We start from the raw sequence: 18,952 nt of genomic DNA, 5'->3' as shown, positions 1-18,952 counted from the left end.
TATAAAACACACACATGTACATGTAGGAAGAATAAAGCAGAAATGAATGGATTTGGCTACTTATAAGAAGCCAGTGGGAGCAGGGTAGAGAGTGTAGGAATAAGATAGAAGGAACAAGAGGAAGTGACACTTCTCTGAGTACATCTTTTTGTATAGTTTTGAGTCTGTTCTTGAAAAATAACTAATTAGACAACCTGGGTGTGAGGGGAACCCAGAATTGAATAAAAATTCTTAACAAATAACTCTTAACTATATTACAAATGAATAATGAAACTACATTAAGGGAGGGGGGATGAAAAAGAAAAGTAACCCCAGTACCTTTGGGAAACAGTATTTTAACTGTACTTTTAAATCTAAATCCAATAAGGCCAAACTTTTTTTTTTTTTTTTTAAGAGTGAGAGAACAAGCAGACAGGCATGTGGGGAGGGCGGGCAGAGCTAGAGGGAGAGAGAATCTCTAAGCAGACTTCATGCCCAGCACAGAGCCCAATGTGGGGCTCAATCTCCTGACGTGAGATCATGACCTGAGACAAAATCAAGAGTCGGACACTTAGCCAACTGAGCCACCCAGTTGCCCTAATTTTAGTAATTTGTTTTTCATAGGGGGTGAGGCTTAGCAATTCCTGAACTTCTATAGTTATGTTCTGGGATTGAACAAATAGGTAAATATTGTGAATAATGAGAGTGAACCAGGTTTCTCACTAACAAAATGAAATTATAGATGGGGGTGGGTTGAGGGCTAGAATGAATCCTATGGTGTGAAACTAGAATTGGAGCTATCAGTATGAACTTCCAGTTTTTAATATAGATAGATAGATAGATAGATAGAGAAAAGTACTTATATATATTTTGATATGTGAGATAGGATCTAGATCTGGTGACACCTCATAGCAGTGAGCACCCAGTTCTTGGTTCCTAAGTAACATCTTCCAATTAAAGGGACCAGGACTATTTGGGGAAATGTTTTAGAGGCTGGCACAGGGGAAAATACAAGATGAGCTAAGAACGATTTATGGTTAATTGCTTAGAAAATTAGGAGACATAACAAAAGGACCCAGGAGCCAACTTGAAAGAACTCCCAGTGACTAAGACTGGGACAAATTGAGCTTAAATAATGATGATAATGAATTATAACCCAGAGAGTAAAGCAAGTACCATGAGCCTGTGTTGATATAAAATAATTGAATAAATAACTTGGAAAAAGAAAGCTCTTAAAGAATTCTAATTCATAAATATAAAAGGAATCATGGAAATAAATTTCCATTGGGCAACCATCACAGTAATAGTCATCTCAAGTAAGAATCCTCAATGGATGTTAAAACTAGTGGCTAGAAGTTTAAATGAGAAACAAGTATTTACATTGTCTCCAGATACCTCCCCCATAAGATACTTAGTAATTTTATAGTAATAGAATCATTACAAGGTATACAAAGGAGAAAATAATCACAGTGGAGAAACCTGACACCACCTGAACCAAGTGTTGGAAGCTCGCTTCAAAAGAATTGAGAACACCCCTCTCCAAAGCCGTGTTCCTCTTGAGAGAATCCACCAAGAACCAGCATCACTTCTGTGAGATTCCTGCCCCCAAAATACATAACCAGAATCTACTGATGAAACATCAAACCCAAATCAAGGGACTTTCTTTTCAAAAGTGTCAAAGTCACAAAGATGAATATCTAAAGAACTATCTCAGTTTAAGGGAGAACTTAAGGAGACATGATAACTAAATGTATCATGAGAGCCTGGATTGGATCCAGGTTCTGAAAAAGGACTTGGGAAGCCATTAATAAGATTTGAGTAAATTCTGTAAGTATTAATAGTAGTTTACTGGTCTTAATAACTGTATGGTGGTTATGTGTAAGATAGTAGCATTAAGGAAAGCTGGATGAAGACTACAGAAAAATTTTTGAACAGTATTTGCCAACTTTTTAAATTTTTTTTACATATCTGAGGGAAATTACCTCTGAATTGCTTAAAAACATTTAAAAATTTTAAATATAATAATAGTAAAAACAACCAAAAAAACTCTTCTTGTTTAAGGGAAACAGAATTTAAATCAATAGGAAAGGTACTGTTTCACATCTAGGCCAGTTTAGAAATAGGTTAGGTTGTGTGGGGAAGTCCTGTTTATGAAGAGACAGAATGACAATGTCAAGAATATAGCAGAGGGGGATCTAGTTTGGACAGGCAACCTGAGAGCTGTTCTTTTCCCATCCCAATGTTCTGTGATTTATTTCTAATAGCCTTCAGTAGCATTCCACAAAGTTCTTTTTCTTCGGCTGTTCTTCATCTCATACCAGCAAAGAGGCCAAGCTGGGCACTGCCACAGGTTTGTAGCACAGTGAATACTCAAAGATTACCACTTACCCACTCCTCTCTGTTCCCTCTGGACCAAAATCCATCACGACGGGAAAAGTAGTGGCTTCAGCCTCCTAGGCTTCCAGGGCATACATTGTATGAATCAAATGAATATAACAGAGTCCAGTTTGCTTGGTGAACTTCCCAGTTCAAGGAGAAGGACAGCACTCATTTTTATAATTAGAAGTTTGCACTGGTTTTAATTCACTTGTTTAATTCATTGACTTGTTTAATCACATTTAAAGTCATTACAGGTTTTTGTTGTTAAAAGAAAAAAAACAAAATATGTTTTATGAAGTGGGATATTTTTAAATGTTGGTGTTAACTTTTTTTTGCCTTTTTTAAATTGTGATAAATGCACATAACATAAAATTTACCATTTTAATCATTTGTGCATGTACAGTTCAGTGGCATTAAGCACATTCACACTGTTATATAACCATCAACACCATCCATCTCCAGAACTGTTTTCATCTTCCCAAGCTGGAACTCTACCCATTAAATGCTAACTCCCCATTACACCCTCCCCTCAATCCCTGGCTACCATCATTCTCCTTTCTATGAATCTGTATACTCTAGGGACCTCATCTAAGTGGAATTATACAGTCTTAGTCCTTCTGTGACTGTACTTAACATTTTTTTTTAAGATCCACTTAAAAAAATTAAATATTCTAACCATGAAATACTTCAATCATAGAAATGCTTCAGTCATGTGAAGGGAAACCAACAAAAAATAATTCTTTCCTGACTTAGGATTGTGTCAAAAAGGCATAAAAGCTTACAACTAATAATTTGATGCTTTGATCAGGAAACCACTCTGTTATTGAGGAGGAGAGAAGAAAGACAAAAAGGAAGGAGGGGAAAGTATCAGAACAGACTCAGTGGCAGGGACAGCTGCAAGAGCCAGACTGAATGGTGAAAGAGAGAATTCAGTTCTGAACTCAGTTGTAGGACAAAGGTCGACAACTCTGGTGCACAGCGAGGATGTGGACAATGTTAGTGTTATTTAAGAGTAAGATAGAGAGGAGTATGTGATACTCCATGTAGATGATTTTTTAACCTTGAAAACTCTTTATTCAGTGTGTGGTTGGTCCCCCCGCCCCCCAACATATGCTTGTTCTTTGTTTTTCCTGGTGCTTAGATATAAGCTGTAGGGTGTTTAAGGGTTTTGTTTTTTGTTTTTTGTTTTTTTTTAAGATTTTATTTATTTATTTGACAGAGAGAGACAGCGAGAGAAGGAATACAAGCTGGGGGAATGGGAGAGGGAGAAGCAGGCTTCCTGTCAAGCAGGGAGCCCCATGCGGGACTGGATCACAGGACCCCAGGATCACAACGCCAGCTGAAGGCAGATGCTTAATGACTGAGCCACCTAGGCACCCCGGGTGTTTAAGTTTTTATGTATTTTACTTTTTTTTTCCTCTCATAGTGGTTGAGGTGCCTGGGTTGAATATGTTATAAAAGCTTTAGTTCCAGGATATGATACTTTATTTGTGCTCAACACAGACACAGAAAAAAGTTCTGATCATCTGTTATCTGTACACATGAAGAGTCAGTATACACTTTTGACAGATATTTGAAGCTGTCTGGACAGGGGACATCAAATAAGGATGCACAATGGCTGTTGATCACTTGAACCATGTTATGCTGTTGGAGAAACTTTTTTTTTTTTTTTTAAGATTTTATTTACATATTTGACAGAGAGAGATCACAAGCAGGCAGAGAGGCAGGCAGAGAGAGAGGGGGAAGCAGGTCTCCACTGAGCAGAGAGCCCGATGTGGGGCTTGATCCCAGGACCTCGGGATCATGACCTGAGCCAAAGGCAGAGACTTAACCCACTGAGCCACCCACGTGCCCCAAGAAACTTGTTTTTTAATGGCATGTTCATCAAACCCAAACTTGTGCAATTTGTGTGACTTCGCTTAAATGAAAGCCCACCGAAGTAAATGCCCATTAAGCTTATTTAGCTCTTACTCTAAGAGTCTGTGATCCTACACGAAGTTTGCGGTTGAGTGTAGGAGCTTGCTATTTGCTTGAAAGGATATCTTGGTGGAAAGAATTCACTTTTGGTGATTTAAAGGTGAAAAAAGTCTGAACTTCATGCTGTTACTAGTAAAGCTGGTGGCTATAACCTGTTCTCCAGGTCTGCCAGGGCACTCTTGTCCCCACAGTGATGGTTTGCCCTCTGATATCTTATGATGTTAAAAGTGACAGAAAATTGCCCTAAACACAAAGGGCATATAGCTGAGACTAAGGTAGAACTTTCTCCTAATTATTAGAAGAGTTCTCAGACAGTTGTTGGGTGGGGGGATTATTATCAAATGCCTCTCCCAGCTAAGATGATCAGTGCCTTATTTAAAGTCACCAGTTGTTTCCCTGAATTGAAATACATGAAGGAAAATTCCTTTTTAAGCTCTGTAAGGATGATTTACAGTTACTGTTCAACAGCTGTTCCTTTCTAAATATGCAAGAGACAGGAAACTCAAAGATCCACCTAGAGATACAAAAGTTTCTTTTATTTTCAAAGTATTCTTCAGTATGAACATAATCATGGCTGTTTCCACAAAGGTCAGGTAGTAGGAAGAATCTCATTTGCTCCATATTGTTGCCCTGTCATTGCACACTTCAGTGTACAGACAGTCCCATCTGAAGATGGGGTGGTCACTGACCGTCCTTACTCATCTGGCTCTGCCTCCAGCTCAGGAAGCTCAGGTTTAGAAGAGCTCAGTGGAGTCTGGTTACAAGCGGGGCTCATAGCTCAGAGATAAATCAGGCCCTGAAGAGCTTGTAACTTACCATGTGTAAAAAGCTGAAGAATCTGATTTATATTCATTTTCTTCTTTGAAACATTTGTGTTGTTCTCTTACTCTAAACTAGTCTCACAGGAATGAATCAGAGAATTGCATCCTTTCCAGGACATACAACTTTTAATGGGAAATAAGATCACAGATGAGCAGTAAGAATGGTTTTTCAAGACCTTTCTAATCTGCCACAACTTTGAAGTATCAAAAGTTGATTTTGATTCTAAGCATTTGGCAGGAGCATGGTATATTGGATATGCAAGGCAAAGAATGTTTACTGTCGATTTGAAAAATGAATTGGTACTGTACTGTGGCAATTCTTACTCTGTACAGCTAACAGCATATTATAAACTATAGCAGAGGGAAGGAACCATGTGAACTTTCATCTTAGAATTTGATTCATTCAAAACAGATCTTGCAGAATCTAGGTGGAAGAGAAAATGTTTAGACTCCACCTCTAAAAATCCTGAACGTTAGAACATTTAGCCCATAAAATATTATAGGAAAAGGAATTGATAAATTTCTGCAAGTGTTTATTATATGACTAGCTGACCGTGATGGGGTTGGGAGAATGACAGGATCGTTATGCTCCATGCGTACTGCTTGCAGGTGGGCTCTTCTGTTGTGTCAGCCGCGCTTGAGTATACTTGGTAGAGTTCCCATCTGATATGGAGATGACCCACCACTGTGGTGGTGGTTGTTGGGGGTAGGAGGCATCTCACATCTGACCTTAGCCTCACACTCTGTTTTCTTTTCAACCCAGTCAACTTCTGATCATATTTGAGACTTCAGACTTTATAGGGTCTTCTTAACTCAGAACCTTTTAAGAGAAGTCAGCAAGGCAAAGGGAGAGGGGAGTCACTTCCTCTTAGCTTCTGCTTCTCTCCTTCCCTGTTACAAATCATAACTAACCAAGAAGAAGGGGACATGGCTGAAGCAGTTGGCTTGGCACTCCACCAGGGTATTTTGAGTCCTCCAGCTAAGAACCTTAGAGCAGCAGGTGGAGCAAAACTAAAATTCCAGGAGCCCCTCCAGGAGCAGGAGTCAGTATGGTTAATTGTACAAGCTTGTTCTTAGTGCTAGTAGGTAGGAGTCCTGAGGTTGGAACAGAGCCCTCTCTAACTCCTCATCCCATAATCTTACTCCAACATTCTGCCTTTTCCATAAAGTATTAACCTGAAAAAATAATTTTTTTTTTTTTTTTTTTTTAGATTTTATTTATTTATTTGACAGAGAGAGATCACAGGTAGACGGAGAGGCAGGCAGCAAGAGAGAGAGAGAGGGAAGCAGGCTCCCCGCTGAGCAGAGAGCCCGATGCGGGACTCGATCCCAGGACCCTGAGATCATGACCTGAGCCGAAGGCAGCGGCTTAACCCACTGAGCCACCCAGGTGCCCTGAAAAAATAATTCTAAATAACATCTCATGTCACATTCCAAACATTCAGCCTGAGAACTGGAACAGCAAGACAAATACCATTTTGGAAAAAGAAGCAAATGTAACTACAAATAAAGATGTTTCTATAACTTCTTATTCTGAAATAATTTGAGACTTACAGAAAAGTTGCACAAACAGTACAAAGAATTCCCATATACCCTTCATGCAAATTCCTCACATGTTAACATTTTTCCACTTTTGTTTTTTTTTTTCCCCTGAATAATTTGGGAGTATAGTTGCAGACATGATGCCTAAATATTTCAGTGCGTATTTCCTAGCAAAAAAAGACATTGTGATACATGATCACACAGTACCTTAGTCAAAATCAAGTAGTTAGCACTGATCTATGTATTTTTATTTAATCTACAGACTATATTCAAGTTTGGCCAGTTGTTGCACTGATGTCTTTTGAAGCAAAAGAAAATGGTTTTTTGTTTGTTTGTTTGTTTGTTTGCTCTAGGAAAAATCTAGGGTCACTTGTAGCATTCAGTTGGAGTGTCTCTTTAACCTCCTGTAATGCATAACAGTTTCTCAGCCCATGACCTTGACACTTTTGAAGAATACAGGCCATTTATCTTGTAGAATTTCCCTCTATTTGGATTTGTCTGGATTTTTCATGATTAGATTCTGATTATGCATTTTGGCAGCAGGAATCCCACAGAAGTGATGCTGGTTCTTATTGGTCCATCCTCTTAGGAGGCACATGGCTTTGGGTTGCTTCATTCCTGGGAGGTCAAGTCTATCACTTGGTTCAGGTGGGGGCTGCCAGCTTTCTCCACTGCAGTTACTATTTTCCCTTATGAAATTATTAGTTATCTCATGGAAAGATACTTTGAGGCTATGTAAATATTTCTGTTTCTCATTCAAACTTTTAGCCACTAGTTTTAACATCCATTGATGATTGTTGGTTGAGATTATTATTACTGTGATGGTCGCCCAGTAGTGATTTTCTAATTCCATGATTCCTTTTACAGTAAGTAAGAACTTTCTCTTCTCCTCCTTTGCAAATAAGTTCAGTCTGGCATCATGCTAGAACTCATACTTTGTCAAACATGGTAGTGTTACTGTAAATTATCTGGGAGATACTTGTTTTTAAGTTCATGTCTTGCAAAAGTATTCCACATTAAGAAAATGAAAAAATAGTCCTTCATATAAGAAAGTCCATGCTGTCAATTTCAGTGGTAATGTTTTATTTCCACCTGTCTCCACCGGTTCTTGCCCCTGCTTTTATCTTCCCTCTCCATCCTTGGTTCTGTTTCCACGAGAGAACTTTGCTTAGGGTACAAATGGCTTTTGCTAGTTTTGAGTTTGTTTGAAGTGCTATAAAAATTATCAAGTTATAGTAATGATACCACTCTCCATGGATTTAGATGCTTACCATGTCAGTATCTTGCACTTAGCAATTAAATCAGTATGAAAAAAAAAAACTTAAATCTTGGGGTAGGTTAAGAGAGGTGACTCAGAAGGAGAGCTTAGCATAAGCAGCGATCTTCGTTCTTTCAGCATCTCCTAGCTGGTAAACTTTCCTTCATGGGGCTTGAGGCCATTTGCTGCCATGACATGCACATTACCACTGAAATTGACAGCATGGACTTTCTTATATGAAGGACTATTTTTTCATTTTCTTAATGTGGAATACTTTTGCAAGTTCTGCTGTCACTGACCCCTTCCATTTTTCTGAATTTGTTCTGTGGGAGAAAACTGGTTGTCATTGATGGTATTCTTCTTTGCATGTTCTTCCTCCAGTGAAGGGAGGTGAAAAGAAAAAATAGCCCTTCTAAGAAGTTTGGAAAGAAAATGCATACATGATCTCTAGAGTGGTTGAGGATTGAGATACATCCACTTTGGATGTAAATGGATGAAATTAAGGTTACGTTGCAGCAATGTGTTTCTTGACTCAGAAGGTGTTTAATAGGGTCAGCATTTTAAGCCTCTGTTATTGTCCAGACCTTGGGAAACTTGGCTTTTCAAGCTCAGATTCTAGAGAAGAGCAGTTTTTATTGATTTTATTTCTTTAAATTTGAGGTTTCCTTCAGTTGCCAATCCTTGTGGCTGCTAGCAAATTTCCAGGAGTCATAAAGAAGTTTCTCAGATGGGGGCGCCTCGGTGGCTCAGTGGGTTAAGCCGCTGCCTTCGGCTCAGGTCATGATCTCAGAGTCCTGGGATCGAGTCCCACATCGGGCTCTCTGCTCAGCAGGGAGCCTGCTTCCCTCTCTCTCTCTCTCTGCCTGCCTCTCCATCTACTTGTTCTCTCTCTCTGTCAAATAAATAAATAAATAATCTTTAAAAAAAAAAAAGGTTTCTCGGATGGTAATTTGCATTCATGAGTTCAGGTATTTCTGAATCCTCCCTGACCACTGGATTTTCTTCCTCCAGGAAGACCTCCTGATGCAGTCAAGCAAAGAATGTTTATGCACGGGCCTCCCTGAAGACTGTCTGAGAAGTAAAGGTATTTATTTTTCTCCAGTCTTCCTTTTTCTACTTATTACACACACTGTTTTAGTTCACGGTTTCTATTTCGCATTGGGAATGCAAGTCCCTGCCTTGCAAGATGGACTTAACTGTAGAAATTCTTGATCTTGTCCACCTACATACTTAAAGACACTTAATATTATTGAGCAGTGCCTGAGGTTTTCTTGTGGTTTTTTGGTTTTTGGTTTAATTTTTTCAACTTTTTAAAAAAAGATTTTATTTATTTATTTGAGAGAGAGAGCACGCAAGCAAGCATGGGGAAGAGGAAAGACAGAGGGCAAAGCAGATTCCCCTCTGAACAGGGGGCCCAGTGTGGAACTGGATTCCAGGACCCTGGGATCATGATCTGAACTGAAGGTAGACACTTAACCAACTGAGCCACGCAGGCACCCGTCTTTTGTTTTTGTTTCTAAGTAAACTCTACCCCCAGTGTGGGGCTTGAACTCATGACCCTGAGATCAAGAGTCACATGCTCTTCCAATTGAGCCAGATAGCCACCAAGCAGAACCAAGCAGAGCCTTAGTTTTGACAATAGTTTGCTTCCCCCTTTTATTTTTTATTTTATTTTATTTTTTTTAAAGATTTTATTTATTTGACAGAGAGAGAGATCACAAGTAGAGAAAGAGAGAGAGAGGAGGAGGAGGCAGGCTCCCTGCCTAGCAGAGAGCCTGATGTGGGACTTGATCCCAGGACCCTGAGATCAGGACCTGAGCTGAAGGCAGAGGCTTAACCCACTGAGCCACCCAGGCAGCCCCAAGCTTCCCCCTTTTATATAATGAACCCCTATTGATGTGAAATCTTTGATTTTATAAAACTAAACTACCTGTTCGGAAAGGTTAACATGAATGGGTAGGAATTGACCCAGTCCAGTTCAGCACTGTGGAGTGCATCCTGTTCCTGTTCCCCTGGGCAGGGATGGGAGAAAGTGTTCACTCCAGGTCACCTTGAAAACCGTCAAAGCATTTTCATTTCCATTGCTTTGTATTGCTCCTCAAAATAATGAATAGATATAGGCATCTGAGATACCACCTTTAGATTGATTGATGGAGGAGAAAGCTGAGACCCAAAGAAAGAGAGTGCTGAGCCAAGATTTTCTCCCCAGGCTGAAAATAATCATATGTAACTTTAGAGAGGACTCTGTGTATGTATTATGCAATTAAAGTTAAAAATACGGAGTAATCAAAACCACAAAAAAAGGAAAATATAGCAAGTATGTTTAATTATATGATCATTTTGTTACTATGATAAAACATCATATTTGACTCCCTGCTTCTTGGCAGCCCAGACAGAAAAGGAAGCACAAATTGTCCTTATGAGAAAGGGCACTTGTCCCAGTTTATCACCCTGCTTCCTGCTGCTATAGATTTCCTCTGTGGCTCAAAGGCTTGGCTGTCCAGTATAGATTAAAACTCTGAAGATGAGAAATGTCCTTTTGTACATGTCTCACCCAGTTCCTAGGGCCTTACTTGGGACCATTTTAGCCGCTCTCCCACCCCCCACCTCAAATATCTTTTCAGGAGGGCTCCAGTATTGCTGTATTGAGTCTTTGGTATATTTGGCATATTTTCACCCATATCTTATCACAAGTTTAGCGTTTGTTTATTGAACGACACTTTCACTTAACAACTGAACTGACCTTTAAACAGAATTAGGGGGTGCCTGACTGGTTTATTTGGTAGTGCATACAGCTCTTGATCTCAGGGTCATGAGTTTGAGCCCCATGTTGGACATAGAGATTACTTAATGAAGATAAATAAATTAAAAAATAAAAAAATGGGTGCCTGGCTGACTTGGTTGGTAGAGTAACTCTTGATCTCGGGGTTGTAGGTTCAATCCCCACGTTGGGTGTAGAGATTACTTAAAAAAAATAAAAATCTTAAAAAAATAAATAAATAAAAATCTTGGGAAAAAAATAAAAACAAACAAAAATAAGAGAAGAAAAGAGAATTCTTTTCAGTGAGGAAATCTGCCTTCTCAGACTTACCTGGTTACTGTCCACCAAAAAATCTGGTCTACATTGGACATGGATAAGATGAGCTCTTCTGAAAAGTACTCACAGATAAACTGCTTTGTGGCATTTTTCTTCCTGAGCTAATACCATTCTTTAATGACTTAAATTGGGAAAATGGTTTATTTTTCTTTCCCCAAAGTCATGTGCAGGGTTCTCAGTTTTAGATGGAGGAACTTGAAAAAAAGATTTTTTTTTTTTTAAAGATTTTATTTATTTATTTGACAGAGAGAGAGAGAGAGATAGATCACAAGCAGGCAGAGCGGCAGGCAGTGAGAAAGGGGAAAGCAGGCTTCCCGCTGAGCAGAGAGCCCGATGCGGGGCTCGATCCCAGAACCCTGAGACCATGACCTGAGCCGAAGGCAGAGGCTTAACCCTCTGAGCCACCCAGGCGCCCCTGAAAAAAAGATTTTATATGGAGGATGGAGGAACTTGAAAACAGCAGCTCTACTAGAGTTTTTAGTAGCAGTGACCTAGAGTGCCTGACTCTGGTGTGTTCATCCATTCAGTCCCCAAAGAGCCACCCAAGGTGTCCCTTTGTTGCACAGGAGGAAACAGGCTCCGCCCAACCAATCATGCAAGGCAGAAAGGAAGTTCTGTGAAGGCAGGTCTGTGAAAGAAATGAACACACAGGCTACCGCCACGGATTTCAATTAAACAAGTGTACATGCTGTACTGTCATGTGGCCAGCATCTCAGCTCACTTTGCCAGGTTTAAAGTAAAGCATCTGGCAACCTGTCATTTACTATTTCTTGGAGACTTAGTGGTGCATTGCCTCTGGGGTCCCCAGCTGCAGAATTTTCACTCTGCCCCAGATCCTGGTCCCACACATTTTAGATGTAGATCTTCCTGATAAAAACTAGTATACCCTTCCTACTTTTGTTTTAAATGTTTGCTCTATTCAGTTTTGCTTATTCTGAATGAGGGCACCTCAGAGGTTAGGGCTGTGTGAATTTATAGATTTGCTGAGGAATGAATTTGGGTGCCCTGCACGGAGGTGTTCAGCAAGAGAACCTAAGGCTGCCACACTCCCCTTGGTGTGTTGTTCTTCCTTCTCTAAGTAAATGTCCCATTCACAGTACTTCCAAGTTAGTGTGGTATTCAGAATTTTTAGGTTCTTTACAGGCATGTCTGCTATGACTTAGGTAGGTAAAATTAGAACAAGCTTAATGCTTTAAAAGGACATTTGTGTTAACCAAAAGTCATCTTTAATTGGTAGGATGTTATCTTGAAGATCATTCCTTATTTCTTGATTGCTGTAGGGCAGGCCTGTGAAAAATGGCCATGGTGGAGCGGTGATGGATGTTGGTTGAGGGACCATTTCACAAAGGGAGGGTGTCCTCCTGTCAGGCACTCTGCTGCCTCTCCCTTTCTACCAGTGTGGCTTTTCTAATGTGGCTTTTTCACCATAATTCTGTTTAGTATTTTATAGAATTGACATTATCAAGTTTTTGTTTGTTACTGTTGTGGTTCCCCGTAACAGGCTTGGTTTGCGAAGTTTATGACTTAATTCCCAGAGTAGCAGTCTCCATGAAGGCTTATTTGGGAATTCTCTGAAGTAGGAGAGTCATAAGAAATAGGAAGAGCATTTGAGGGAATACATGATGATGCAGAGGTAAAAGCAGTCAAGGAGGGAAAAGATACCTTATATAATTTTTGGAACTAGATAGTTTGAACTATTTAGAAGAATTCAAGTTGAAACTATCTTTCAAAGCCCTCTATGTCTGTCATACGTTTCAGTTAAGCATTTTAAGTAGATGGAAAGAACCCTATCAATAAACTTCTTATGCTTTATATTCATCTAGATTCTTGGAGTTTATTGATTTAAAAAAAAATATATATATATATATATATAATTTGTAAAGAATATTTCCTGTTTATATTCCCTATTTATGTCATTGTCCTCCTATAATTTATATTTTAGGGGGGGAGAAGTTGAAAAATCAGCCAGTACCACTCCCATTTAATAGACAACATGAAAGAAGTACAGACCTTTAGGGAACTGAAAAATTTTTTTTTTACTTTTTTTTTTTTTTTTTTTTTTTTTTTTTTAGATTAAGGTGTAGGAGCCCTTGGGTGGTTCATTCAGTTAAGTGTCTGCCTTCGGTTCAGGTCATAATCCCAGAGTTCTGGGATCAAGCCCTGCATCAGGCTTCCTGCTCAGTGAGGAGCCTGCTTTTTCCTCTCCCTCTACCACTTCTCCTGCTTGTGTTTTTTCACCCTCTGTCAAATAGATAAATAAAATTGTTTTTAAAAATTAAGGTATAACTTATGGGGCGCCTGGGTGGCTCAGTGGGTTAAGCCGCTCTCTTCGGCTCGGGTCATGATCTCAGGGTCCTGGGATCGAGCCCCACGTCGGGCTCTCTGCTCAGCAGGGAGCCTGCTTCCTCCTCTCTCTCTGTCTGCCTCTCTGCCTGCTTTGTGATCTCTCTCTGTCAAATAAATAAATAAAATCTTTAAAAAAAAAAATTAAGGTATAACTTAACCTACACTAAAATTCACCCTTTTGTGTGTGTGTGTGTACAGCCCTGTGAGTTTTGACAAACACAGTTGTGTGACTCACCACAATCAAGATACAGAACATTTCCTTCACCCCAGTGATTTCTCGCATTTCTTTTATAGTGCATCCCTCTGGCCAGCCTCAGTCATTAGCAGCCACTGATCTTTTTCTGTCCCTATAGTTTTATGTTTTCCAAAATGTCCCTAAATGTAATCATAGAGGAGAAGACTTTGAGTCTGGCTTCTTTCATTTAGCATAGTGCATTCAAGATTCATCCCTACAGTTTTGTGTATCAGTACTTCATTGCTTCCTCTTGCTGAAGAGTATGCTGTTGTCTGGTTGTATCACAGCTTGTTTATTTCCCATTGAGGGAAATTTGAGTTTCCAGTTTGGGCAGTTAGGAATAAAGCTGCAGTGAACGCTTGTGTACGAGGTTTTGTGTGAACATGAGTTGTCATTTCACCTGGGCAAATACCTAGGCGTGACACTGCTGGGTCACTTGGAAAGTGTGTTTATTTTATAAGAAACTGACAGTTTTCCAGAGTGGTTGTACCCTTTGGGACCAATAGCATATGAGTTCCAGTTAAGGAGTTGAATCCTTTTTCTTTTTCTTTTTTCTTTTTAATTTTATTTATTTATTTGACAGAGATCCTAGGTAGGCACAGAGGCAGGCATAGAGAGAGGTGGGGGGAAGCAGGCTTGCTGCCGAGCAGAGAGCCCGATGTGGGGCTCGATCCCAGGACCCTGGGATCATGACCCCAGCCAAAGGCAGATGATTTAACCCACTGAGCCACCCAGGTGCCCCTTGAATCCTTTTTCATTGTTAATTTATTCGTTTGGAAAACCAGATGTTCATTGGTCAGAGAAGCTGGGGAGGTGACAGTAGCTTGTAGGGTTGTCTGCTGTCCTCCTCCCTGTAGGTAGTCTTTGTGAGCCTCCACACAGGAGACCTTCCTTTTATAAGACATTACAATATTGCTAACCCATTGCACATCTTTTTTAAGACGAGATGTAGGATATGCCAAAAACGGATGCCATATTTAGTGTCTACAGTCTGACCACTTAATTTTTTGATTTGCGAGAAGGTTTTGACAGAAATGCTATTAAATCTTTGTCAACCTCCAGCATGTCTGTCCCCAATTATGGTTATATGGTTATATGGAAATAACACCTAAAAAAAGATCTTTCAGTTTTCTGATCTTTAATCTTTAAGTTTACTTGTATTTTTACTTGTATTTTACTTTAATCTTTAAGTTACTTGTAATTGGAGTATAAGCACTTTTTTAAAAATAATTTTATTGAGATACAATTTATGTACTATAAAGTTTACCCATTTGAGGTATACAGTTCAGTGGTTTTCTTCTGTACTTACAGCATGCAACCATAACCCTAATTTAATTTTCATTACTCCCTAAAGAAACCTTGTTTGTATCCATTAGCATTCATTTTTCATTCCATTCTTCCATACCCCCCAACCTCTTCCAGCCACTAATCTGCTCTTGTCTCTGGACATTTTATGTAAATGAGACCTGGTATTTTATGACTGATCTCACTTGGCATAAAGATTTTTTTTTTTTTTTTTAGATTTTATTTATTTATTTGTCAGGGACAGAGGGAGAGAGCGAGCGAGCACAGGCAGGCAGAGGCAGAGGGAGAAGCAGGTTCCCTGCTGAGCAAGGAGCCCAATGTGGGACTCCATCCCAGGACACTGGGATCATGACCTGAGCCGAAGGCAGACGCTTAACCAACTGAGCCACCCAGGCGTCCCGGCATAAAGATTTTTAAGGTTCATCCATGATCTAGCATATATAAGTACATCATTCATGTTTATGGCTGAATAATATTCCATTTATCCATTTGTCTGATGGACATTTAGGTTGTTTCCACTTTTTAGCTATTATTAATCATGCTGTTGTCAGCATTCGTGTATAGATTTTGTGTAGACATAAATTTTCAGTTCTCTCTCTTTTTTCTTTTTTCAAGATTTTTTATTTATTTGGGGCACCTTGGTGGCTCAGTCAGTTAAGTGTCTGCCTTCAGCTCAGGTCATGATCTCTGGGTCCTGCGATCGAGCCCTGCATCAGGCTCCCTGCTCAGCAGGGAGTCTTCTTCCTCTGTTCCTCCCCCTCCCCATGCTTGCTCTCTCTCCCTCTCTCTCAAATAAATAAATAAATCTTTTTAAAAAAGAGTTGGATGCTTAACCAACTGAGCCACCCAGGTTCCCCGAGATTTTAGTTTTGATGAAGTCCAGTTTACCAGTCTTCATTTTATCACTGTTTCAGTATCTTAGCTAAGAAATCATTACCAAAATCATGAAAATTTACTCTTGTGTTTTCTTGTAAGGCTTCTATACTCTCAGTTCTTATATTAAGGCCTCTGATCTACTTTGAGTTAATTTTTTTGTATGACGTGAGACAGCGTCCATATGTATTCATTTGCATGTGGATGTCCAGTTGTCCTGGCACCATTTGTTGAAGAGCCATTCTTCTTGGTCTCTTTGTCAAAAATCAGTTGACTGGCTATAAATGTTTGAGTTTCTTTCTGGATTCTCAGTTCCGATTTCCTTGCTCTTCATTAAATCCATCCTGTGTCAGTGCCACACTATCTCTATTACTGCAACTTTGTTTTTGAAATCAGGAAGTGTGAGTCTACCATCTTTGTTCTTTCTCTTTCTTTCTTTCTTTCTTTCTTTTTTTTTTTAAGATTTTATTTATTTATTTGACAGAGGGAGCACAAGCAGGGGGAGTGGGAGAGGGAGAAGCAGGCTTCCCTCTGAGCAGGGAGCCCAATGCAGAACTTGATCCCAGGACCCTGGGATCATGACCTGACCTGAAGGCAGACACTTAATGACTGAGCCACCCAGGCACCCCATCTTTGTTCTTTTTCAAGAGCATTTCAGTTGTTATGTGTCCCTTGCATTTTCATTTGAGTTTTAGGATTAGTTTGTCAGTTTCTGCAAATGTAAGCACTTTTTAAATGGGTAATAACCATTTAATAAAACAACAAATCTAGGGCCTTCAGCTGAGGTCATGAAATCCCAATGCTTGTAAAAATAGGCCCGGACTGGGGCACCTGAGTGGCTGTTGGTTAAGCAGCTGCCTTCAACTCAGGTCATGATCCAAGGGTCCAGGGATCTAAGCCTGCGTTGGGCTCTTGCCTCCAGGCTTGTGCTCTTGCTGTCTCTGTCTCTGTCAAATAAATAAATACAATAAAATCTTTAAAAATAAATAAATAAAAATAGACCCATACCTCACAAAATACATGTTTTACCCTCCAGTATACCTAAATACTGCTTTTTAATATGCCACATTTTCTTTATCCATTCATTCATTAATGGATACTTAGGGTTGTTTCCGTGTCTCACCCACCGTAAATAATGCTGGAATGAACATGAGGGTGCAGATATCTTTTCAGAATAGTGATTTCATTTCCTTTAGATATATACCCAGAAGTGGAGTTGCTGGATGGAGTATATCTAATACTTTGACCAGCTTCCCTAACCTTCTTATTCTTCATTCAGACAACATATGTTATGTACCTGCTATGTGCCAAGGTCAGTGTTGGGTACTCAGTCCATAGTGATCATTAAGGTCCTGTTTCTGCCCTCAGATAGCTCCAGTCTCATAGAGGTGATATATTAAACAAATATTTGAAAAACAGTATCACTGAAGTTTTAGTAGAGATCCTGTACAAGGAAGTGGAAACCCAAAGGAGTTCCTAGCCCTAACCAAGTGTGAACTTGGCACTTGACTCACCTTTACAAGTCCTGCAAGGGGATACCATCTTTCTCCCCATATTAAAGGAGAGGACTGGGTCAGTGTTCCATAGCCTTTAGAGAACTTTCTAATAAACATAATTGCCTCAAACTCTCCTTTAAAATTCTTTGACATTTCCAAGTCAACGTGGTTAATTATAATCAAGTAAAAGATTGGTAGAGTATCCTTTTGCTTTCAAGCTGTACGCAACCCCTGTTTCCCAGCCTTCAGTGTTAATACCACCTGGGAAGCAGCTGTTCCCCTGCTTGCCCCTAAGATTCTTAGCTAAGTTGAGAACAGGTGTTCTTCTAGCAGGTAAGGGCTCTGAGGTGGAATCTTGCCTTAAGTGCCTTGCACAGTAGTGAATAGATTGGGGATGGGTGAAGAGTTTTGCAGTTTTCCTGAGCAGATAAAACGAAGGATTTGACTAGGATGGTGCTAGACCAGCGTGGAAAGGACCGGAATTTACAGGAATGGCTTAATGTCATACCGTCCAGTGAAGAGATACACTAAACCATTTGGGGTAAATGCACTTAGAAATTCATGAATAGGTAGGGTTATCTGCTATGATGTGGAAAGTAAGCTAGTTTCAAAAAGATTACTACTGTGTGGGCCATTAGGATTTCAAGGCCATAATACGTCAATAATTGGAATTTGTGCAGGCTTGTGGAATCCAGTATGTATTTATCCATCTAGTATTTGTTGACTCCCAGTATTTTTAAACACTGTGTCCTGTCCTAGCATAGTTATTAAGTTTATCATTTTAACTGTTCTCAGGTCCAGTAAGATAAGAAAGAAAGCAGAACAAAGGAAAAGCACTTTTTCTTTAAATGGCAGGCACTGTACCAGGTGGTGTTTTACATGTATTGTTTAATTTAATCCTCAAAGTAGCATTGAGGTAAGTATATTTCATACCCTCTTTTTCAGAGGAGGAAACTGAAACTCAGAGAGGTAAGTAAGATCACAGAGCCCGCCTGCCTTCAGAGTTGCTGTTCTTTCTCTCAGAATTGCTGCTCTCAGTACCAGTTGAGAAATGGATAGGGAAGCTCTAGAAAGACAGTATTCATAGCATTTGTTGATTTGACCTAACTATTCATTTATTAATTCCCAGATTTATTGAATGCTATTTTGTACTGGGTATTATGCTGGGCAATAGGGAAAGGAAGAGACCAAGACAAACATGATCCTTACTTATGGAGTTTATATTCTAGTGAGAATTAGATCTTTAGGTTGATTTGGTTTTAGCTTTATCTGTTTAGGGCTCGTATTTTGTTATATATATGTGTGCATGCAAATATACATATACATATATGCACATGTATGAATATATCTGTGTTTTCTAAAAAGAAAGTAAGGATGAAAAACTTTTTGTATATTAACAAGTTTGGGGAACTTGTTTATACTGCGTCTTTTACCTAGGATTTCAGGGACACTGTATAGTAATACTTCTTTATGAATTGCATTTACCTTCTGCTTAAAAAGGTTTTTTGTTTTTTAATGTTTCATAATAGAAAATTTTTAATTTATTGAAAAGTGGCGAGTATACTAAACACACATGTATCTGTCACTCAGCTTCATAACTAGTCTTGTAGGGAAGCAGTTACTCTAAGTAATTCAGTTCAAAAC

General features: G+C 39.4%; 1 protein-coding gene across 8 annotated transcripts in view; it reads left to right on the top strand.

The window, feature by feature from the left end:
* PRR14L (proline rich 14 like) overlaps positions 1–18,952 on the top strand; it is a 61,836-nt gene that overhangs the window by 12,635 nt on the left and 30,249 nt on the right. For 4 of the 8 annotated variants that reach the window (XM_032883207.1, XM_032883203.1, XM_032883204.1 and 1 more), the window contains 2 exons: positions 8,968–9,040; positions 18,254–18,277. In XM_032883207.1, coding sequence (XP_032739098.1) covers positions 8,980–9,040; positions 18,254–18,277 — 85 coding nt within the window. In that variant the 5' untranslated portion in view covers positions 8,968–8,979. Of the gene's footprint in view, positions 1–8,967; positions 9,041–17,018; positions 17,125–18,253; positions 18,278–18,952 lie in introns of those variants that run through there. The other 4 variants (XM_032883209.1, XM_032883206.1, XM_032883210.1 and 1 more) reach the window with 2 other exon arrangements.

The sequence above is a fragment of the Lontra canadensis genome, unplaced genomic scaffold (assembly GCF_010015895.1).
Source record: "Lontra canadensis isolate GAN:19392208 unplaced genomic scaffold, GSC_riverotter_1.0 scaffold87, whole genome shotgun sequence".
Lineage (NCBI taxonomy): Eukaryota > Metazoa > Chordata > Mammalia > Carnivora > Mustelidae > Lontra > Lontra canadensis.
This window is presented reverse-complemented; position numbering and strand designations above follow the sequence as displayed.